Source organism: Enhydra lutris, unplaced genomic scaffold, assembly GCF_002288905.1.
Source record: "Enhydra lutris kenyoni isolate GAN:26980312 unplaced genomic scaffold, ASM228890v2 scaffoldscaffold69, whole genome shotgun sequence".
Classification (NCBI taxonomy): domain Eukaryota; kingdom Metazoa; phylum Chordata; class Mammalia; order Carnivora; family Mustelidae; genus Enhydra; species Enhydra lutris.
The window spans coordinates 7,056,817-7,080,239 of record NW_019154153.1 but is presented as its reverse complement, the minus strand read 5'-3'; the positions used below and the strand labels follow the sequence as shown (position 1 = coordinate 7,080,239).

At 51.3% G+C, this 23,423-nt stretch overlaps 1 protein-coding gene across 3 annotated transcripts in view; it reads left to right on the top strand.

The window, feature by feature from the left end:
- LOC111159823 (von Willebrand factor) overlaps positions 1 to 23,423 on the top strand; it is a 135,110-nt gene that overhangs the window by 44,135 nt on the left and 67,552 nt on the right. For all 3 annotated transcript variants that reach the window (XM_022522454.1, XM_022522452.1, XM_022522453.1), the window contains exons 11-18: positions 1,549 to 1,685; positions 2,147 to 2,285; positions 2,961 to 3,061; positions 6,596 to 6,791; positions 7,467 to 7,682; positions 11,244 to 11,484; positions 17,696 to 17,790; positions 21,315 to 21,475. In XM_022522454.1, coding sequence (XP_022378162.1) covers positions 1,549 to 1,685; positions 2,147 to 2,285; positions 2,961 to 3,061; positions 6,596 to 6,791; positions 7,467 to 7,682; positions 11,244 to 11,484; positions 17,696 to 17,790; positions 21,315 to 21,475 — 1,286 coding nt within the window. The remainder of the gene's footprint in view (positions 1 to 1,548; positions 1,686 to 2,146; positions 2,286 to 2,960; positions 3,062 to 6,595; positions 6,792 to 7,466; positions 7,683 to 11,243; positions 11,485 to 17,695; positions 17,791 to 21,314; positions 21,476 to 23,423) is intronic.

Here is a 23,423-nt window from a genome sequence, read left to right as displayed (position 1 = left end):
ATGCTGAGAATGATGTGCTCCCTGATTTTTAATTTCTTCTGGGCTGAGTGTGCCTTCCTGGCCCATGTCGTTTTGGGAGGGGTCATCCGCCTTGGGGACCAGTCAGAGGACACTCACAGTGACCTGAGGCTACTCTCCCCTACCCCTGCCTTCCAATACAGACCAAAGGTAGGACCACACCCAGATCCAAAATTGTGCCCGCCATGCCTTTCAGTGCAGACGTGGGCCTGAGGCAGCAGGTGGTAGGGACCTGCTGAGCATGTATTCGCCAGGTGGGCAACTCCAACGGCCCCGACTGCGTGACAGACCCCAAGAGCAGCCCCTGGGGGTGGCCAAGGTGGGACTGACGCTAAGACCATCTTAGGGGGAACTTTAGGTTTTGGCGGGATTAGTGCTCTGGAGAATAGGTGTCTGCAGTTTGGAGGTCAAGGGTGACTGGGTGGGAAGGAGGGCCCCCTACTTTATGGGATGGCCATGGTGGGTGTCTGTATTTCTCTAAAGAGTAGAAGGCACAAATGAGGGAGGAAATACATAGAAGGAGATTGGGAAGGGATCCAGATGCCCACTTCAGCTTCAATGGGTCCATTGTGGGTCCTGGGGACGGGATTGCCCCGAGCTGGGTTAGGGTGTGTAGGGGATCACTGGAGTCTTTGGCAGAGGGCCCCCCCGCCCCTGCGTGGACACTCTGCGGGATGTGTGACCTCTGGTCTTAGGTGCCTTGGGCCAGCCGCATGGCGGGGCTGCGGTCTGGGGGAGGACAGAACGGGGCTCAGGTGGAGGGTGAGCCGAGGGCTCTGTGTGGCAGGGTGACCAAGGGGAGTCCTTGTCCCCACCCACAGATGTGTCAGCCTGAGCTAGGGAGCTGGCTGGGGCAGTGGTGAGATCATGGGCAGATGGCCTCCCGGCCCCCCATTGGCCCCAACTGAAGTCACAACATGGACCTGCCCATGAGGAGGCCTTAGAGCCGCCCCTCGGCAGAGGGGCAAGGATGGTGCCCCGGCCGCTGCCCTGCTGAGCCTGGAGAATGCCCACCTCACCCCTCCTCCGTCCTCTGCCTGGGCTGACCTTTCTGCCTGCTTGCCTCAGGGACTCTCCAGGGTGGGGCCGTGCCCTGGAGCCCCCCACAAGGCCGGTACCGAGAAGGGCCCGTGCTGGGACCAAGAGGAGCCTGAGCCCCGTAGAGCCAGACCCTATGGGGTGGCTGTGGGGAAGGACGGTGAGCCACAGTGAACCAAGAGCTCAAGCCGCAGGCTCCAGGCCGGGCTCCGCTGCAGACTGCATATGGCTCTATCACTGCCCTTGGTTGTCCCTTCCAGAAAGTGAGCCATCGACCTGAAGATCCAGCACTGACCTCTCACTGTTTGAGGACTGGGACCTGAGTTCGAGTCCTCCCGTAGAACTCATTTTCAGACCGATGTGGGGAGAGAACGTCTGTGGAGTTCCACAAGAGGGGCCTGGTTTGCTCATATAGGCCTCCTTTGTCCCCCTCTCCCACCCCCCAGGGGTCTCCCCTTCCTGTTCTCACCTCCTCCCTCTCTGTCCCTCCAGGGGAGTGTCTCGTCACAGGACAATCCCACTTCAAGAGCTTTGACAACAGGTACTTCACCTTCAGTGGGGTCTGCCAGTACCTGCTGGCCCAGGACTGCCAGGACCACACCTTCTCTGTTGTCATCGAGACTGTGCAGGTGAGCTGGCCTGCTGCCCTGCAGGAGGCAGTGATGGAAGGGGAGGGGCAAGGTGCTTCCGTCTCTGAGTGGCTGTGGTATACGCTATCCCTCTTTTCTCCAGGAACTGGAGCAAGGAGGGCAAATCTAGAGGGCACATGGCTCCCCCTGAGGACTGAAGTCCCAGATTCGCTTTGGAACCATAGGCCCAAGCAACAGGAAGATAGGCAGAGGCTAGGAGGATGGGAAAGGGTGTGGGGAGCTGCAGGGAGTTGGGCAGCAGTGAGCACTGGGCTCAGGGCCTTGTCCCGCCACACCTCCAGGGGACCTACTCACAGAGACCATTCTGTGACAGTGGAATTGTCTCTCAGAAGGCCAGAGACTGCCTGGGGTTGTGCTCTTTCCCTGAGTAAATGGGTCCCAGGCTGGGGTGCCGAACAGGGGGTTTGTGGTGACGTCACTCTGTGTGGCCCTCTTGGTAGTGTGCCGATGACCCCGATGCTGTCTGCACCCGCTCAGTCATTGTTCGCCTGCCCCAATGGCACAACAGCCTTGTGAAGCTGAAGCACGGGGGAGGCGTGTCCGTGGATGGCCAGGATGTCCAGATCCCTCTCCTGCAAGGTATGTACTATCCTCCTCCACCAGGCCAGGGGCTGGTCTGCTCACTCCTCAGCCATGCTCCCTGCCCACCTGTTCGGTGAGGAGGGCCATCTGTGGAGGGGTAGGTATCCTCAGCAGGCATCCTTGCAAGCAAAGAAGTCTTCCTGGGAGGGGAGAATGAGTTGAGGAAGCTGTCATTAGCGGTGTGTGTCTCCCTCTCACATCCCTTCTTGCAGGATAAAAGGTATGTCTCGTCTTCAGGGAGAAGTGCTGTATGCAGCTCTGCACACTCATGGCGCAGCCTAGAAGCGGGTGCAAGGGCAGAAGCGCCTGGGGGAATGCTGGGGGGTGTGGAGGTGTGGTGTCAGGGATTCAATGGGAGGCAGAGCTGCTTCAGCAGAGGATGCAGGAGCCTCTGCCGTCCTCTTGTGGCAGTAGAGTGAATTGCAGGCTGCTGCTGGGATACTGGGGCACCTTTCTCTGGAATCCATTTGTACCAGGTTTATCCTGCTTATCTTTCCTCCTGAGAACCCCTTCAACCTCATGGACATCTCCATCTGTCCCCAACTCCTTGATGTCATTGTTACAGTCCTTTGTGAGACACTCTGTCTCTCTCCACAATACATCTGCCTCTCACCACCCAGCCCTCTCCCCATTTCGGCTGAAGGGCTAAATCTTGTCCCTGCTCGGTTCCAGGTGACCTCCGCATCCAGCACACCGTGATGGCCTCCGTGCGCCTCAGCTACGGGGAGGACCTGCAGATGGACTGGGACGGCCGGGGAAAGCTGCTGGTGATGGTAGGTGCCCTCCCGGACTCGGCCGCCTTGCAGCGGGGACCTTACAAAGTGCCTCTTGTGCTCTGGGAGAGTGGCTTTCTGTGGTGGGAGAAGAATTCCTCTCTCCCCAGGCCCTACGCCCCCAGAGGGAGGAACAGGCCTCTCTTGTTTATGAGAGACTGGTGTTAGTTGTTTGGACGCCCCTTGTTTGCCCTGGGGGTTCTCAGTTCTGAGGCTCTGGCTCCCCAGGAGCCTCCAGACTGGGTGGGCTCCCGAGGGGCTAAGAGATAGCATTTTGGAGCACAGCTTCCTGGCTGTGACAAATGGGAGCCGGGGGCATCTCCCTGCGGAGGTACCCACAGTGAGCAGAAAGGAAAGAGCCAGTCTGGAAGTGGCCACTGAGACCCTATGTTGTGCTCCCCAGGGGTGCAGACCATCCTGGCCCTGAAGGGTTGCACTGGGAACCTCCAGCTCTCTCACCCCTTCCCTGGGCCTTTGCAATCTGGGGGGGGCCACCCCTCCTTGGTCTCTGTGGTCCCAGAGGCACATTTGGGTAGCAATCCATATATATCACAGGGCTTCCTTATACATTGTTTCCTCCGGAAATTTCCTGAAGCAGTGGGGCAGTATGGTTTTCACTGCTGTTTTTATGAATGAAGTGACTCAGGCTCAGGTGAGTGGGGAGAGGTGCCCAGCACCGCACACGAGGCTGGGGCAGAGCTGGTCAGCGCCCAGGACAGTGTCCTTCCTGCTGGACTGGTGCTTTCATTGTTTGGTCATCACATGCCTTTGTACTCTTACAAATTACTGAAGACCCCAAGATCTTTTGCGAAGGGTGTAGCTGTCAATGTTTACCACGCTAGAAATTAAATCAGAGGCTTAAAATATGTATTTACGAATTCACTTAAAAATTGCAATAATCATATATGGCACACCTGAAACCAATATGATAATGTATGTTAATGACACGTCAATTAAAAAAAACCCAAACAAAAAATAACATTAATAAAACCACTCCATGTTAATATAAACAATATATTTTTTTAAAAATAATCATGTTTTCCAAAACAAAAATAAGTTGTGAGAAGAATACCATTGTTTTACATTTCTGCCAATTTCTTTAATGGATGGCTTAATAGAAGACAGCTGGAGTCACAAATATATTTCTGCATTCAATCTTTTGCAACATTATGTGTCATGTAGCCTCTGGAAAATTCCACTGCTCACTTGTAAGAGAATGAGAGGAAAAAAAACAGATAATGTCTTTGGATGATTAGGAAAATAGTTTTGGCCTCATGGACACCTCGCAAGTCCTCGGGGATCCCTCACCCCCAACTCCAACAGATCCCCAAGGCCACACTTGGAGAACTGCTGCCCTAGATCATTCCTTGGATCCCTGGAGAGTCCCTTCTGATGCACGGGGGTCCTGTGGGGCACAAGGCCCTTGGTATAATCCTGGCAGGGGCATTAGGGCATTCCTGATGAGATCTTGGTTTCCTCTGTCCTCATGATACCATATTCTTTCCCTTGTCTTAGAGTCCTGGAGAAAGTTCCATGTTAGTGACTTTCTTTTCTTTTCTAAAAAAATAAACCTTATGACCACAGATCATAGAGCAGGAAGATCTTGGAGAACATCTTGTCAGCTGCTCTTTTGCAATTAGAAATAAAATCCTTTTCTGGAACCAGAAAGAACTCACCCTGGGTCTTGTGGTCATTTGGTGACCAGAGAACTCAGGTCTCCTGACCCCCTCACCTCCTGTACCCTGGTCTTCAGGGAGGGTGCCCCCCTACCCTGCCAATGGCCATCCCACCTTCTCCACAACCTCCCACTTCCCGGAAAAGGTGCTCTTGATCTGAGGGCTGAGCCTACCCTTGAGTCAAGCCAAAGGGACTGAGGGAATGGATGACACTATTGTCTTAGTGGGGGGTGGTGGGACAGGAGGCCTGGGGCGACTAGAGGGACTTTGGGGGGCACAAGGGCACTCAGTCTGGGGATGAAGCGGGAGGGGAGGGTGCTGAGGCACGGGTGGTGGAGTGAAGATACCACCGATTTAGCTGCTCAGCTGGGGCCTGGCCTTGACCGCTAGCATGATGTTTCAGCCTGTGTCCTAGGGAGAGCCTCATTCATTCATGAACTCAGCCATTTGTTCATCATTGACTCAACACAGCACCTTGTGAATGTGCAAAGTCACATTTGAGAGGCCGAGGTTGCAACAGTGAGACAAAACAGACAAGAAACCCTGTCCTGCTTCATTTATGTTTCCCTCAGGGGAGCCAGACAAGAAACCAAACCAAGCAGTAAATTATATCATATATTAGAAGGTGATAAATCCGGAGGAGATAAATAAAGCAGCAAGAAGGACAGGAAGTATCAGGGTCAGAGGATTTACATTTTAAATAGGCAGGGCAGGGCAGGTCTCCATGCCTAGAGTGGCAATACTTAATATTTGTAAAGCAAACAAGGAAACATCACTCTGTTCTCTTTCTTTTAATGCTATTTCCTTGGGTACGTTTTATATGGGTCTGGAACCTTCCACCAGATTGTTCATCCTGCATCCTGTGAAGTTGTAGCTAGAAGCTGGAAGGGGCTTCTAGAGATGACCATACGGGGCCCAGTCCTACCGCGTGATGGTTTCAACCCAGGAAGGCTGTCTGGCCATGTTAATTACATGCGAAGTAGGAGTCAGGACTCTGGGGTTCCGGCCCTGGCTCTGTCTTTGGATCAGGGCTCTCTTACTAGAAACTGGTGGAAGCCCCCACTTGTAAAGTGTGAAAGGCAGTTTTGACTTTCCAAGTTGTCCGTGAGTGTGCACTTTGGGTTCAGAAGGATGGAGAGCAAACTGTTTGCTGGTGGCCTAGAGCTTTGCCCCCAGAACCATCCTGGTCACCCACAGTAGACTGCCCCAGAGTCCTTGCTGACCCTAGCTTCTCTGATCACAGCCCCTAGAGTCCTCCTTGGCTCATGGTGTTTTCTCTCCAATGACACCCAGTGGCTGAGTCAAATCCAGATGGGCAAGTGTTGTTCTTTGTCACCAAATGTGAGCTCTGAGACTACTTGGACTACAAGGGACCTGCTTCCCCCACATGTGTGACCGATATAAGTGTTCCGTAAAAGGCTCTTTGCACTTGGTTCTCCTGGGTGGCAGGGCCTGGTGGCAGGAGCATCTCCTCTGATAGGCACAGAGCATGCTGGATGGGGACCTGACCCAGCTACTGGTCCTAGCTCTGCCACTACCTCTGTGACCTTAGGCCAGTCACTTTTGCTCTCCTGGACTGTTTCTCCATCATTAAATGCTAGATGATCTCTGAAGTCCCTTCTGGCCCAGCTGCTCTCTGACTCTAATGATTTAAGAGTGGGATGTTGCTGGTGGTAAGCTTACACCCCATTTGGCTTCCCCCCCACCTCTACAGCCTCAGGCTTCCGCTGCAGTTTATTAAATTCGTATTTATTTTTCACCCGGGGAGCGTTTTTTGATGAAAACCACCTCATTAGCCGAGGGGAAGCTATGGCTGCTTTGGCAGCCCAGCTCCAAAGGGGTGTGCGTCTCCCCACAGCTGTCCCCAGTCTACGCCGGGAAGACGTGCGGCCTGTGCGGGAATTACAACGGCAACAGGGGTGACGACTTCGTGACGCCCGCAGGCCTGGCGGAGCCCCTGGTGGAAGACTTTGGGAACGCCTGGAAACTGCACGGGGACTGCGAAGACCGGCAGAAGCAGCACAGTGATCCCTGCAGCCTCAACCCGCGCCTGAGTATGCAAGCCCCCGCGGGGGGCACGGGGACCTTGCAGAGCCCCGAGGTCGCCCGGCTTCCAGTGCCTTCCATGGCACGGTGCACCCACTTTAGGGTACAGGGGCCCTTGGCTTTCACCATCAGCATTTGATGATCTCCATCTGGATTGTTTATTCTTCAAAGTCCCTTGACTGCGCAACCCCTCACCACCCCCACCCCCCACCCCATGAGTCTAATCCTGGGAAAGAAGAGAACAGTCCATGCTTCCTGTCCCTGGACCTTCTCTCAGTCTGTTGGCGAAGCAGCCACACAGATCCAGAATTAAATTATCGGAAGATTAATGCTCTGGGGTGGCCATTTGCAGATTTATCTGTGGCAACGTTTCAGGCCTGCATTAATTTCCCCCTCTTACCCTGCCCATCCTGGAACTTTCCCCCTTCTGTCAGTGGGCGTGTGCTCTGGAAATGCAGTTTGTTGTGTATTTAAGCCAAATGTAATTAGGAGAGTTTATTGGCTGCAGAAGAAAAATCACAGTGATTTCCAGAGGGATGTGAGGTTGTTTTGTGGGGAGAGCTGCTGAGGGAGGAGCTGGTGGGGGGATTTCAGAGCCCAGACGGGTCCTGGCCCTCTGGGGGCTGGGCGCCGAGGGGGGCGGGGCCTCGGCCAAACCTGCGCTGCTCTCTCTCCCGCCGCAGCCAGGTTTGCAGAGGAGGCGTGCGCCCTGCTGACATCCTCCAAGTTCGAGGCCTGCCACCGCTCCGTGGGCCCTCAACCCTACGTGCAGAACTGCCGCTACGACGTCTGCTCCTGCTCCGACGGCAGAGACTGCCTTTGCAGTGCCGTGGCCAACTACGCCGCAGCCTGTGCCCGGAGAGGCGTGCACATCGGGTGGCGGGAGCCCAGCTTCTGTGGTGGGTGCCCTCCCTCCCCGCCAGTCCCCACAGAACCCAGGCGAGCCCTCCTCGGGTGCCCTGCATACTGCTGGTCCTTTTCTAGGCACTGTCTCTGCATTATTGCATTCAGAACTGGGCCCAAGGGCATTCAGCAAGCCTGGATCCTGAGAACTCTTCATTTGCAGCCTCTTTTTTTCTTCCATCTCCAGCAAGACGCGGTGGTGGGGACTGGCTCTCCCACAGGATAGTGTGATTACTCTGGCCTATCCTAGGAGCTCGAGCTGCACCCCCCTACCTGGAGGTCCAGAACCTTGGAGTCCCCGCCAAGCAGAAATTTCCTGTGGCTGCTGCCAACTAGAGTTCAATACGTGTATGGCCAGGTTGAGGAGAGAGTGGGTCCCAGATCCCAATGGGTCTCTGCATCCCGGAGGGTCTCACGAAGGCAGTAGGGAAATGCACACACCAGTCCTTCCTTATAACTCCAGGCAAACCATCTGTGGACTCCTGGCCCAAATCTCTAATAACACAGGCTGGCTGGCCCAGCATGGTCAGGCAATACCAGTGGTGTAACTAAAGCCTGAACCTTCTTCCCTCTTGAGGCATAGGTGGGAACTGCCTCCCTGCTAGGTGACTACCACCCTGAATAAAAGATAATTAGATTAAGTCAGGGGCAACCAAGGAAGACCTTCTGGAGGTCGTGTACTTGACCAGGCCTTAAAAAGACTCCATCTTGGCCAAAAAGAGCTATTCCACTGTGGGACAGTAGTAGTGATTTGGGGAAATGAGGGGGATATTCTGAGAGGATGAGGTGTCATAAATATTCTGAATTTTAGAGTGATTTTTAGGATGTGCTTGGAGACAAAAATGTCCATGGTTTTGGCAGAAGCAGGAAAATAGAGGAGCTATGAGAAATGGTGAAAGGCCCTAATCTCATATCATGTATTTGAAAAGAAGCTTAGGTAGGGGGCTCTAGAAGTGTCTAGACCCTTCTAGAAGGATTGGGGCCTAAGTGCCATCTCATGTTTGGAGTCTAAGCAAGGTCATAAAAAAGAGGAGCAGAGGCAGAAGTAAGGACGAAAGGGACCATGTCTATGCAGGCATGTTGTTGTGCCTCCCTGTCCCTCTGGGCCTGGCACGACACAGACTCATGGCCAGCAGCCAGAGGAGGAGAATCTGAGGCCTTTCTGGAACCAGCCCTTGACTTCCCTGCTCTGTGGCCTTGAACTCTTCGTCTCGCTCTCCATGCCATAGCTTCAGCCTCGGGGTTTGCTGTTTAGAAATTAGGCAGCGTAGTGAGGAGTAAATGGCATACTGTTCGTGAATATGCTTGTCTGCTATATAATGGTTCGTTTGTCCACCAGCATTAGAAATTCTGTATTATCAGTGTGCTGCAGCATCTGAAGGATTTCCTAATTTAGGACACTGTCCCAGAGGCTGAGGGCTTACCGACATATTCAGTAAACTTGAAAGAGCCATCGTCCTTCACCTCCATTGAGAACAGAACAGGATGGAAAAGGCTGAGATTTGGTTAGGGAGCCAAAAAATCTGAGGGGAGGTGGGAAGGAATTTTCTGGATCTCTGGGCTTACTTCGAGGTAAACCAGAGAAAAGGCTGGCCAGGAGGCCCGGGAGGCCTGAACCTAAGGAGGATGGGCATCTTCCTCCTGAAAAATGAACAGAGCTCCTTAAGCCACTAACTCCATCCTTAAGAAGAACCACGCCCACTGGGGATGTTCAGGGAGCAAGGACCATACACGTAGCTCCTCTGGGATGCTGGGAGGAGATCTGGGAGAAGTACACCCTTTTTTTTCTCTTCTTCTTGTAACTGGGCAAGAGCCCAGGCTCCCTGTAGGCAGGGACCAAGTCTTACCATTTCTGCATCCGTGAGCCTAGCACAGCCCCAGTCCACAGTGGACGCACAATACGCTTCTGTTACGCTGAGGTGTGTACCACTTCTGGAGAAGAAGGCCAAAAGAGATATTTCACAGGGCTCTAAGCTAGCTCTCCGCTCCAAATGCTCCTTAATGGGTGAAATGTGACCTTATTATCATAGGTTCAGTGGACTGAAAGTGAGTCACATCTTTATGACCCAACACGCCCCATCTTAACCCACCCTGCTCTAAATATTCATCCACTGACCCAGCCTCTCTGCTGGTTCAGAGAAGAATCTACATCTAATATGGCGACGGAGCCCCCTCCCTTCTCAGCTACCCTCAAACCCCGAGCCCTGAGCATTTACAGGAGGCGGAGGCCACAGGGGCTCCCCAGATGTTCCCACCCCCATGTCCAGGGCTCATGGCCTGGTCTTCCTGTTACAGCTCCCATGACACGTGCTGCCCGTAGGTTCCTACTGTAGAAGTGGATCCTAACAGAGAGGGCAGGGCTTCCAGTGGTCTCAGGAGTGTCCTCAGAGTGAGGCCCTCACTTCCTGGACAGCAGCTGGTGTGCAGCGGGAATGCCTGCAGAAGGGGCAAAGGGCTTCCTGCATACCCCAATAAAGAATTTCATCACTGGGGTGCTCCCAGGAGTGTGTGCAGTGGCCAGATCCCAGGAGTTTCAGGCCTTCCTTGGCCTAGGCCTTTCTCTGGCATGCCCCTCCCTTTGGGACCCCTCAGAGCTCAGGCTGCTTTTCCCCAGTCATCACAGTGATTAAGTAGCAGTGACCGTGTGCCACAGGCCGGGCCTGCCTCTGGCCTGGTTGATTCGCTCAGCCTTCACAACAAGCCAGGCGGGTATGAGTCCATTCCAGCCAGGAAACTGCTCAAGGTCACGTAGTAACTAGTGGCAGAACTGGGTCTCAGACCCAGGAATTTGGGAGACAGAACCCATCTACTTCCCTGTGTTGTGACACTTGGCCCCACGACCTCTTGGCTCTTGGACACCGTGCTGTCTTTCTGTGGGAGGCTGGGGAGAGTGAGGGCAGCGGGGAGGCAGGGCTGCCCGCCTTGCTGGAGCAGGTTCAACAGCGGCTGGCTCTTTGCGGCTGTCCTCCAAAGCACGGCTCCTTAGGGACAGTTTGCTTTTAGGGCATAATGGTGAAGAGCGTGAGCTTTTGGGTCACGGAGAACTGGGTTCAAATCCTGCCTCAGCTTCTGCCTGGGAAGCGTGATCTTGACCGGTCACTCAGCTTACGTTGACGGGGGCCATGAGATCTAGCTCAGTGAGAGGCGTAAAAGGCATAAAAGCTGTGTGAAGAGCAGGGTTACAGTAGGGGTTAAATTAATGATCTTTATCTGGGGAGAAATGCCCTTGCCCGGCCGCTCCCAGTTCTTTTTAATAGTCACAGTATCAACATCCCCCCAATTTCTACATGTCCCAGGCTTCAAGGCTTTGGAGGCTGCTAAGGTGGGAGCCCTCAGGTTCAGCAAAGGGGAATCCATGTGCATCTGTTATTATCAGAGACGTTTGTGAACCTAAAAACGCAGTTTTGCTCAGAGTGGGAAAGGAAGGTAGTGATCATAGAGCTATACTTGGAGTCCCAGCTGCAAGGGTGGCACCCCAAGTCCCAGAACCCCAGTCCTTGGCATCTGTGTGCTTCTATGCTTCCACTGAGGCCTTCCTCCCCTCCCTTCTCTCCCAGCGCTGAGCTGCCCACCAGGCCAGGTGTACCTGCAGTGTGGAACCCCATGTAACATGACCTGCCGCTCCCTTTCTTACCCGGATGAGGACTGCGATGAGGTCTGCTTGGAAGGCTGCTTCTGCCCCCCAGGGCTGTACCTGGATGAGAGGGGAGACTGTGTGCCCAAGGCCCAGTGCCCCTGCTACTATGATGGCGAGATCTTTCAGCCTGAAGACATCTTCTCAGACCATCACACCATGTGGTAAGTATGAGCGGTGGGACCACGGACCCCAGGAGTGGCAGAGCTCAGAAAGGAAATGGTCCTCCATGTCCTTCATTTCATGGGTGGGAAACTGAGGCCCAGGAAGGGAAAGGACTCACCCAGAGTTGCACAGCTGGTTGGAAGCAAAGCAGGGATTCACCCAGCTCGAATGACTTCCTTACCTCGTGGGGACTTAGAACAGGCTACCAGCAAGACTGCTTTGGCTTCATTGCCAACTCCTGTTTGCCTCCTTCCCCTTTTGAGAACAGTAAGTGTCCCCTCCACTATAGCCTCCTGGCAGGGTTCTCATGCAAGGGCATTTGAGCCAGAGGAAGACTGACCACGGCAGCTTTGCCTCCCTGGTGCATGGCATCTCAATCTTCTTGCACTGCCTGAAAAATAGCTCCCACTGTATGCACTTCTTGTGGCCTTTTGCCCGGGGCCTCGGTCACAGTCAGTTTCAGCAGAGCCGTCACGGCCATGAGAGAAACCAGTAACACAGCATTTGTTGGGCAAATGCTTCCTTGGCACATGCTCTGCCCTGGGTGCTGGAAGGTGAACAAGACACACTGCGGGCCCCAAGGAAGCGGAGAGTCTAGTAGGGAAACGAAAGCACATATCCTGATTCTGGAATATTCTGTCATGAAAGGAGAGAGCATAGTGTGAGGATCCCTAAGGCATCCATCCCAGCTTTAGCGATGATCAGCACTTTGACAATCTTATTTATGTATCCCCACCTCTCCTTTTTGGCTGGAATAAAGAAAATCTCAGCTCTTACGTCATTTCATCTGAAAATGTTTAAGTCTGTGTTTCTAATAGATAAGCACTTAAAAAAAAAAAGTGACCGTAGTATCAAGCTAAGTGTTAACAATAATTTCTGATAACACCTAATGTTCCACCCGTGTCCACTTTTTCCTGTCCATCTCCAAATGTCTTTTTATGTAGAATTGGTATGTTCAAATCAAAATCCAAACAAGGTCTGGACATTGCATTTGGTAATGAAGCTCACTTAGTTGAATTTACAGTCGTTCCCGATCTCCTGTGCCTGAGGAAGGTTTTTTACGCTCAGAGTACAGCAGTGGCTGTCATCGGAGTTGGATTTCAGCACAATATGTTCTATTTCCCCTTGGGACCACGACCTCCCCAAGAGTAGAGACCATATCTTAGGCCCTGATCCCCAGCACCCAACATACTTCTGGTAGGAAATAGGTACGATCAATGTTTCTTGAGATGAAAGAACATTGTGTTTGGTAGACTTGCCGTTTTGGAGACATAAAAAATCTCTACTTATTCAGGAAAAGGCAGATTGCTTCCAGTTGGAGAAGACTCAGTGTAAGAGGTAGCTTTGGGTTTGAGGAGGATTCTAACAGTGGGCATGGGGTGGGCCCATGGGATGAGGGCTTTGGGGTGGGCCCATGCCCAGGGACTGAAACCCACAAAGAGGCCTCACCCATCACTAAGGTAAGTCCTCTGTCAGAGGGAGGAGAAGCTTGGAGGGATGTTGAGGGACTTTGAAAGGTAGGGTGAGGACTTGAGCAGTAGGCAGTGAGGACCTCAGAGGTGTTGAACAGAGAGCAGATAGCATCAGTGCGTTCTGGAACCTTTGAGAGGCATGAAGGCAGGGAGATCCGCTGTGGGAAGAAGTGGACACAATCTGGTCAAAAGGTGTTAAGGCCCTGGGCCAATACCAGTCGTAGAAATGGAGCAAGGGGACAGACGCCAGAGACCCTGGGAAGTAAACAGACTGGGGGCATGTGTGGGGGGATGAGGTTTGCTGATGACCCCGGGACTCTGAACTGTAATGCCAAGAAGACCAGAAGGGAGGACAGGAAGAGCAAGAGGGCTCCTCTTTGGTAGAGGAAAGATAACGTGTTTGGTCTCAGCCCAGATGACTGAGTTACTGAGAAGGCACGTTGGTGAGTAAATGGAAACAGTCACAGGAATGATAGGTGTGGGTAGATCTTGAGTCTGGACAAGATTCGTGTGAAGGTAGGGGGGATAGCCATGGGAGTAGTGAGGTTCATGGAGGGCGTGGGCCAAGGGGCAGGAAAGGGGACTGAGTCCAGAGCTTGGGGGGATGTTTAAAGGACCAGGGCAGGAGAAAGAGGACCCCATAAGAGAGGCCAAAGGATAAAGGCCAGCAAAAGGGCATAACTAGGGCAGAGCCCTGTTGTGGAAGTGAAGGGACCAGGGGAGTAATAACATCTGTCAGGTTGAACATTGGGCCTTCGCCCAGTGGTCGTTTTACTGCAGTTGTCCGGCTGTGATTTTTAGGGTGTTTCTCTCTGGGACCTTAAAACAATGTTGTTAGGAGTCAAGCATTGCTTTTTTAGCAAAGAATTTGAGGCTTAGAGAGATTTTCGCTTTCCCAAATCATTTAGCGAGTGACAGGACCCAGGGACTCTTGAACTTTTCATATTGCATGAAAAGTAGGCAGCTGGATTTGGTGATCAGAAGGTCATGGTGGCCCCCATGTTGCAGTAGCATGGTGAGGAAAGCAGCCGGAGGGTAGGAGGCTGGGGTGACTTGGAGAGCAGCTAGTGTCCCACAGGGAAGGTGGGAGATGAGGGACCGTGGGCCCTGGGTGAATAGGGCTGGGGGGGGAATAGCCCTGGCTTCAGGCTGTCTTTGGGATTTGCATCAGTGACCTCTCCATGATGTGGAAACCTTCTCTTTCTGGTCTTCCCTTCAGGCACCAGGGCTGAAAGCTAGTGGCTGTTCTCTCTCCACTTCATTTAGAAAACTGGGTTTTCCAGAGAGTAGGAGCCAACGGGAACTCAGGGCCCATTTGTGGCTCTTTATATTTACTCTTCAGACGATCATGAGTCCCATGGATGCACGCTGGGGGCGCCTACAACAGGTGGTAGGAAGGGCAAACACCCGTGGCTAGCGTGTGTCTTCAGGCCATTTGGCTGGTCATCGAATGGGCCTCCCCGGAGAGGGCTTGCCCTCTTGCAAGCCCAAGATCTGGGACAGGAGTTGATTGTAAACCCTCCTGCAAGGTTTTTCTTTTCTTCTTTCTAAAAATAAAATTAAGCTTTTGTTTTTAAAGATTTATTTATTTATTTATTTGAGAGAGAGAAAGAGAGCAGAAGCAGTGGGGAGGCAGAGGGAGAAGCAGACTCCCCACTGAGCAAGCAGCCTGATGTGGAGCTTGATCCCAGGATGCTGGGACCATGACTTGAGCTGAAGGCAGATGCTTTCTGTGTGAGTCACCCAGGTGCCCCAAAATTAAGCTTTTGGGTCATGTCCAAATGACAGACCAGACATTTGGGGGAGGATATCTGTAAGTCGAGTGTTAGCTAAAAACCAGAGGGTATAGTTTCTGAATGTGCCCATGTCGAGAAGGACTGATTCTCTTGCTCATTCAGTTCAATTTTGATTAAACAGCAGCCACATTGAAAATGTTCGAAATCATTACAGTCAGAGAAGTACAATTAAAACAGTGAGTGTTACTCATATCTATTAGAGTAGAAATACTGGAACTCTGGATAATGCCAAGTATTGGCAGGACTGTGGAATATGGGGCCCCCAATCTGCTATGGGTAGGACATACCCTGGTTCAGAGAACCCAGTAGCTTTTCAAAACCTCAAGCTGATGATGTCATACCTCTGCTTGGAATTCTTTTTTTTTTTTTTTTAAGATTTTTATTTATTTATTTGACAGAAAGAGACAGCGAGAGAGGGAACACAAGCAGGGGAGTAGGAGAGAGAGAGAAGCAGGCTTCCCACTGAGCAGAGAGCCCAACGTGGGGCTCGATCCCAGGACCCTGTGATCATGACACAGGCCGAAGACAGAGGCTTAACAACTAAGCCACCCAGGTGCTCCCCTGCTTGGAATTCTTAATAGTTTCCTTTCAGGAGGACTTAGGATAGAGACCAAATCCTCAAGATGGTCTCCCAGGGCCCATGCACTTTGACCCCTGCCAACTCCTCCCCTCTCCAGCCTCTTGGCCTTCCTTAATCTGGAAGGTGCGTTGCTCCCTTCAAGGGCAAGGTCAGTTGCCCCTGGGAGTGCAGTTGGCACAGTTTATGCAAATTAGATATCCACCCTTGATGTGCCCACAGTTCCGTTCTGGTGCGTGTATACTAAAGAAATTCTCACACTGGCTCTTAAGAGCACATGTATGAAGATGTTAATCACATCTTTGTTTGCTGTGGCAAGGAGCAGGTGACAATCTACGTCTATCCATGGGAGGGTACATATGTAAAATGTAGTGGATGCAAACAGTAGAGGGCCGGGCAGCCTTAGAAGGACCCTGGCAAGTAGGTATGTATTAGCAGGATGGATTTTTTTTTTTTTTTTTTTTTTTGAGAGAGAGCAGGGAGGGGCAGAGGAAGAGGGTGAGAGAGTGTCTTAAGCAGGTTCCACGCTCAGCGCAGAGCCCAACACGGGGCTCTATCTCACGACCCTGAGATCATGACATGAGTTGAAATCAAGAGTCAGACGCTCAACTGACAGAGTCCCCCAGGCTCCCTGGCAGGGTTGATTCTTAAACACATGGTGCTAAAGAAAACAGCCAAACAGTGTGATGTATGAGATAACACTGCTTGTGTAAATTAAACATACACACGCGTGAAATAAACACACTTTATGAGAGTACATTCAGGCAGATATACATTAAACAGAATAAGATTGTATTAGTTTTCTTTATCTATGGCTGCATAAAACAATGAACCCCAAATGTAACAGCTGAAAACAGTGAACATGTATAACCTCCCTCTAAGTTTCTCGGGTCAGGACTGCCAGAGCAGCTTGGATGGGTGGCTCGGCTCAGGTTGGCTCCTAAGCCTGGAATCATCTGGACCCTCAAAGGGAGCTGGAGCCTCCAGCCCCAGCTCATTCACACAGCTCTCGGCAGAAGGCTTCAGTTCCTTGCCCTGTGGACCTCTCCACTGGGTGGCTTGTGAACTGGTTTCCCCAGAGTGAGTGATCTCTGGCACCAAGAGAGAAGCCATAGTCTTTCATCACCTAATCTTAAGTGACATGTGGTATGTCACCATTGCCACATCCTGTTGGTCACATGCACCAATCTTGGTGCAACAGAGATGACACAAGAGTGTGAACACCAGGATACAGGCATCACCGGGAGCCCTTTAGGAGACCAGATATCATAGAAATAGTGGTGCGTGTGAGGGGAGGGGATTGGGATTGGAGGAGAGGAAGAAAAGAATATAAAAAATATATTGAGTACTTTATGCAAAGCCTTGTGCTGGCTGCTGAGGAGATAATGAGCAAGACCAGTCACGGCATCTACCTTCTTAGATCTCATAGTCCAGTGATGGAGAGAGAGAGAGATGTTAACCAGATAATAACTCCAACGCACGCAAAGGCACGAGGGTAGGAGGAAGAGAAGTATGTGGTCTATGAATGCTTGACATGGGCTAGAGGAAGGGCAGGAGGGGTTCCAAGCACATGGGGCCAAGGATGCCATCTTAGGGATTTGGTCTGTATCCATCAGTTCAGAGTTTCTGCTTCGTCTGGGTGAGAAGTAGTGGTGGCTCGAGAAGTCGGTCTGAGTGCCAGTGACGTTTTGGAGGTGAAGTCCAAGGGCTGGGTGATGGCCAGATATGGGGGTGGGGAGAAGGCGATGGCAGGGCTGACCCCTCGTTTGCTGGTTTGTGAACGTGGATGGATGGTGGTATCATACAATGAATCCAAGCGCTGGAGGATGACTGGCTTTGGTTGGGGGGGATCATGAGGTCAGTTTTGGACATACTGAGCTTGAAGTCTTTGAGACACCAAGATGGCGATCCTGTAAGTGCTTGAATATATGGATCTCTGGTTCAAGGTGGGAGATCCCAGCTGCTGATGTGAGTGTGCGAGTCATCTCTGTCCTAGAAGCTGTGGATGACAGCACGGGGTGAGAAGAGAGAGCCAAGCAGGGAGCCAGTGGCAGGGGGTGGGTGGCCGAGCCTAAGGGAGCAACCAGAAAGTTAGGAGGAAAGCAGGAGGGATTTTTTCTTTTTCTAGAAGAACAGAATAGTCACAGTGATGAATAATGTTAAAAGGGATCAGGTAAGGAAAGAACTGAAGACATTCCATTAGGATTGGTAACACTGGCCGCTGGGAGCCCCAGCAGGCTGTGTTTCCGTTGAGTTAGGAGACTGCCTGAGTTGGAGGGGTCAGAGGGTGAGCGGGAGGTGAGGAAAAGGAGTTGGCCAGGGTCTCTGCTCTTGCAAAGCTGGGCTCCGACCTTCCTGTCTGCAGCTACTGTGAGGATGGCTTCATGCACTGTACAACGAGCGGAACCCCAGGAAGCCTGCTGCCCGACACCGTGCTCAGCAGTCCCCTGTCTCACCGCAGTGAGTACTGGGCTCTCCATCTCCCCGCTGGGCTGCTCTGTCCCACGTGTTCATGCATTTGGGCGTGGGTCAGGGCTGCACAATGTTTGTGTCTGTATAACTGACTCTCAGGCCTTGACGTGCCTTTGCATGTGTATATCCAGATTATTGAGGAAAGGAGGAATTTTAGGGGGAAAGATTGAGTTCTCTGCAAGGTGGATTCAGTGGGACTTTTGTTTTGCCCATGGTGACCTTAACCTAGAGGGCAGCTATAAGTTGGTCGCCTTGATTATAGGCGACCTTGGCTCCTTCCTTGGCTTCCTTTTGCCCACAGACATGCTGACAAGGATATCTGTCTATCTACCTACCTAATCATTTTAATTTATTTTTATTCATCATGATAAGTGTACTCATTAATCCCAATTCCCCCCGCCCCGCACCGTGCCCCCCCACCTCCCCTCTGGTAACCAGCCCTTTCTCTATAGTTCAGAGGCTGTTTCTTAGTTTCTATTTCTCTCTCTCTTTTTTTCCCTCTGCAACTTTGTTTCTTAAAATCTACATATGAATGAAATTATTTGGTGTCTGTCTTTCTCTGACTGATTTTTCAAAGCATTAATACTCTCTAGCTCCATCCATGTTGCTGCAAATGGCCAGATTTCATTCTTTTTATGACTGAATAATATTCCATTGTACATCTATACACCACCTTTTCTTTATCCATTTGTCTATGGGTGGACGCTTGGGCTGCTTCCATAGTGGGGTTATTGTAAATAATGCTACAGTAAACACAGGGGCGCAGGTATCTTTTTGAAGTAGTGTTTTTATTGCCATTGGGTAAATATCAAGTAGTAGAATTATTGGAATTATTGGTAATCCTATTTTTTATTTTTTTGAGGAAACTTACGCTGTTTTCTAGAGTGCCTGTACCATCTTGCATTCCCACTAACAGTGTAAGAGGGTTCCCCTTTCTCCACATCCTCTCCAACACTTGTTTCTTGTGTTGTTGATTTTAGCCATTCTGACAGGTGTGAGGTGGTATCTCATGGTAGTTTTGACATTTCCCTGATGATGATTGATGTTGAACATCTTTTCATGTGTGTGTTGGCCACTGGGTGTCTTCTTTGCAGAAATGTCTGTTCATGTCATCTGCCCATGTTTTAATTGGAATATTTGTTTTGGGGGTGTCAAGTTGCGTAAGTTCTTTATATATTTTGGATACTAACCCTTCATCAGCTGTGTCGTTTGCAAATATCTTCTCCCATGTCGATTGTTTCCTGCACTGTGCAGAAGCTTTTTATTTTGATATAGTCCCAATAGTTCATTTTAACTTTTGTTCCTCTTGCCTCAGGAGACCTATCTAGAAAAAAGTTCCTATAGCCAGTGTCAGAGAGATTACTGCTGCTTCTCTTTTCAAGGATGTTTATGGTTTCAGTTCTCACATTTAAGTCTTTAATGACTAGGATGTCTGTTTAGAAAGCTTTTCAGATGGATTTGAAGGCAGAGATCTTGGACCCTTTGTTCTCAGCTTGAAGGTCCTCATACTTGGTATGCAGTTTAAGGACAAGGCACAGAAGGGAGAAGTGGTTGGCCCAGCACTGGTGGGACCATATTCACATTATGGTTCAGGGACAACTAATTGGCTTCCAAATGGATCTTTGCTTAGAAAGGACTGACCCAGTAGAAGGAGAGGAATGACTTTAGGCAGATACATGCGCTATTTTCAATGTCCAGCTTGACCACCTCTCTCTGCCTTTCTCTTCCCTCAAGACCCCATCTCTCCAAGTGACCCGGGTGTGTGCTCTGCCTTTGTTCTCCAGTTCGCCCTGGGTGAGAAGTCAGGCTGTCCCGTGTGATTGCTTGGGGAGCATCTCTCAGCCTGGAGCTGGGGCAAGATCCCAAGCACGTGGGCAGCTCAGAAGTTGAAATAAGAACTCGTGACCTTGTCTTTTTGGGTTCAGGCTGCCATAGCAAAATACCACAGACTAGGTGGTTTAAGCGTAAGAAATACAGATTTCTGTCTTTGTCTTGTAAATGTACTTCTCACAGTTACAGAGGCTGGAAGTCCAAGGTCAGGTGCTAGCAAGGTCCCGGTGAGGGTTGCAGACTTCTCGTGTCCTCACAGGGTGGAGAGGGCTGGGGAGCTCGGTGGGCTCTCTTCATCAGGGCATGAATCCCACCCGTGAGGGCTCTACCCTCATGGCGCCATCACTTCCCAAAGGGCTCACTTCCTAGCACCACTACCTCTAGGGTCAACATGTGAATTTCAGGGGGGGCAAGACATCCAGTCCGTAAGAGACCTGAGGGTCACTAAGTCTGCCCCGCTCTCCGGCGGTTGCTTGTGTCCCCACCCTCTTGGCTTTTTTCTATCCTATAGTTCCTGGAAGGTGCCTTTTTTTTTTTTTTTTTTTTAAAGTCAGGAAGCTCCTAGAATTTTGTGCAATTTGGAAGGCCCACCTAATCTTTTAGGGTTTCAGCTTCCTAACAAAGTTTCTGTGTAAAAATAAGGCTGGAACTTGTCCACAGGAGATAGTAAGTGCTCTATATAGTCAGATATATATGCTGTGAAGCACACGCAGGTGTTTGAAAGGAAAGTGCTGTAGCAACCCTCCTGTCATCATTTATTCAATCGGCCCATGATAGGTGCCCATGGTCAGGAGATATGATAGATCCATGTACAAAGGAGACAAAACCCCTTCCTTTGGGCTGTCTGGGTGGCTGTCGGTTAAGCATCTGCCTTTGGCTCAGATCATGATCCGGGGTCCTGGGATCAAGCACTGCTGAGCAAGGAGCCTGCTGCTCTCTCTCCCTTAGCCTGCTACTCCCCCTGCTTGTGCTCTCTCTCTCTCTCAAATAAATAAGTGAAGTCTTTTGAAAAAAACCCTTGCTTTCATGGAACATACATGCTGGTATTCTGGGGGTGGGTGGGTGTGTGGGCAATCAACAAATAAGTATATAATACTATGTACTTATCACAGGGTGGCATTGGAGATGGTCAGATGGAGGATGACAAAGCCGGGAGGGCAAGGAGGAGTGTGGAGGGACAGAGTGTAGCAAATTCAAACAGAGCAGCTGGGGTGGCCAGTGGCTGGGCAGAGGATGGCACGGAAACAAAGTCCCTCTTAAAGATTTTGTGGCTCAATTAGTTGTGACAATTTTATGAGCGGTCCAGCTGGGGCCCACAATGGTTCCTTTTTAGCACCCAAATGCAGGTCCTTTAGAGCGTGGGTCTGGACATTTCCACAGTGCATCCTGATTTAATGCTTGAACATGATGCGGTGGGTTCAAGGGGGATGAGGAGTGGGCTGATACGGGGATGCGGAGGGCAGGACAGATGCCTTCCACATAGGCGAAGGTCAGGGGCTCAGATGAGTAGATGGGGTGGCCCTCCAGTCTCACCAGGGGAGCCTGGCTCAGGGCAAGGCCTGTGGGAGCACCTGATCCCAGGGAGTGGGCGGCTGGGTCTCTGGATGCAAATGTGTGTGGGGGGACCAAGGACAGTGTGGAAGGGAGATCCATTGACTCTTTTGCTTTCTTCTACTTCCAAGGTAAAAGGAGCCTGTCCTGCCGGCCTCCCATGGTCACATTGGTGTGCCCCACTGATAACCCAAGGGCTGAAGGGCTCGAGTGTGCAAAAACCTGCCAAAACTATGACCTGCAGTGCATGAGCTCAGGCTGCGTCTCCGGCTGCCTCTGTCCCCCGGGCATGGTAAGCCACCGGAGCCGCCAGGAGCCTTGGAGGGTGGGAAGCCTTGCATTTTGCTGTGGGCTAAGCACGGGCCAGGTGGCTCTGGAGCAGAGAGAGGAAGAAACAGGAGCGAAGCAAGAATGGTAACGGGGGTGGAGGCTGTGACTGGGGTAGGGGTGGGGGACAGTCTTCTATAGCTGACTCAGCCGCCAGAGCCGGGAAGGGAGATGGTGGGAAAGTGTCTGGAGTCCATACTGATAAGATCCAAGAAAAACACAGGAATTCCGTGCACAGAAGTGCCGCAGGAAGCAAAGTGAATATTTCCAGAAAACACTTATGTGTGGAAACTGGCATTTCCCCTGAAATTTTCCCAAGGGCTCCTGCATTCCCCAAATGAAGAGGAGAGGGCACACATATATTTGTATATCATTTGCATATATGTGTAGAACTTTCTGTTGCAAGAGATGATGTTGACGTTGCTGCCCCTTCACCAGCAAGGACCGGCCCCAGTCCCTTCCCCTCACTAAGCCTGGTTTTCCTCACCTGGGAAGTGAGTTACGAGGTCTTGGCTAGCTCTTAACAGACACACAGCCTTCAGCCGGCAGTTCCCAGCATGCCTTGCATGGTCCAAGGTCTGCTGATTTGCCTCCACCTGGTTCTAGACGGCTGCTGGCTGCAGGGGTCTGAGCGTGCCCAAGATCCTTGCCTTCCTCCCAAGTCTGCTTGTGGGTCAGTTTTGTACACATATATTATGGTCGGTTGTTCCCCTACCCACGGTGGAAGTTACCCACTGTCCGCTGGGGTCCAGAAGCAGGGGCTTGCAGTAGCCTAACGCCGTGTCTCAGTGCCTGTACCATCCCCCTCACTTCATTTTACCATGAAGCATTTTATTATCTCACATCATCACCAGAAGGAGAAGGGTGAGTGGGTATAGTAAGATGCTTAGACCACATTCGTATCACTCTTCCTACAGTGTAGTGTTATAACTGTTTTATTTTTAGTTATTGTTCTTAATCTCTTCCTGTGTCTGATTTATAAATTAAACTTTATCATAGGTATGTGTATATAGGGAAAAAAACAGTATATATGGGGCTTGGTCCTATCTGTTATTTTTAGCATCTACTGGGGGGTCTTGGAATGTATTCCTGTGGATAAGGGGGGGAGGGGACAGCGGCATACATAGGTTATTCTTGTCACCCTGAAGGATGTAACTTCTGAGTTTTTCTCTTTCAAAAGCCTCATGTCTCTTGGCTTTTCCTGACTCTGATTCCCCTGTACCCAAAGGAAGTAGCTGGGGCTGGGGCAGGAGTTGGAGAGGCCATATGGGAGGGGGTAGGATGGCTGTCCTATATGACTATACAGGGCATGAGTGATGCCCAGGCCATGGCTTTAGGGGTGAGGTCCTCAGCCATGGGAGCTGCCAGTATCCTGTGGAGGGAACCAGGACCCATCACCAGTGGCTGTCAGGTGGGTTGTGTATTGGGGGTGTGCAGGGCGCGTGACTGATCTCCTTTCCCTCCAGCTGTCCTCCAAGACAGAGAGATGAGCTGTTCACTCTGCCTGGGGTGTTCCCCTCTGCCTTAGCCCCTGATGATTTTGAACTGTCTTTTCTAATGGGGGAGCTAGAGATTGGCCTGGGAGCATCCCTGACCTAGAAGGTCTTCTTTGCAGGAGGTGGCTATTCAAGGAAGCTAAATAAGGAGGGGAGCCTCAGAGCTGCATAGCGGCAAGAAATAGGACGGGGAGAGGAAGCTTCTGCATTGTTCTTTTTTATCCTGAGGGCCTCTTATTTGACTGTCCCTTCACTGTACCTGGAGGAGAAATTCTCCAGACATCAGAGAAGCCTCTGGGGGTGCCTGGGTGGCTCAGCGGGTTAAGCCTCTGCCTTTGGCTCAGGTCATGATCTCAGGGTCCTGGGATCGAGCCCCGCATCGGGCTCTCTGCTTGGCGGGAAGCCTGCTTCCCCATC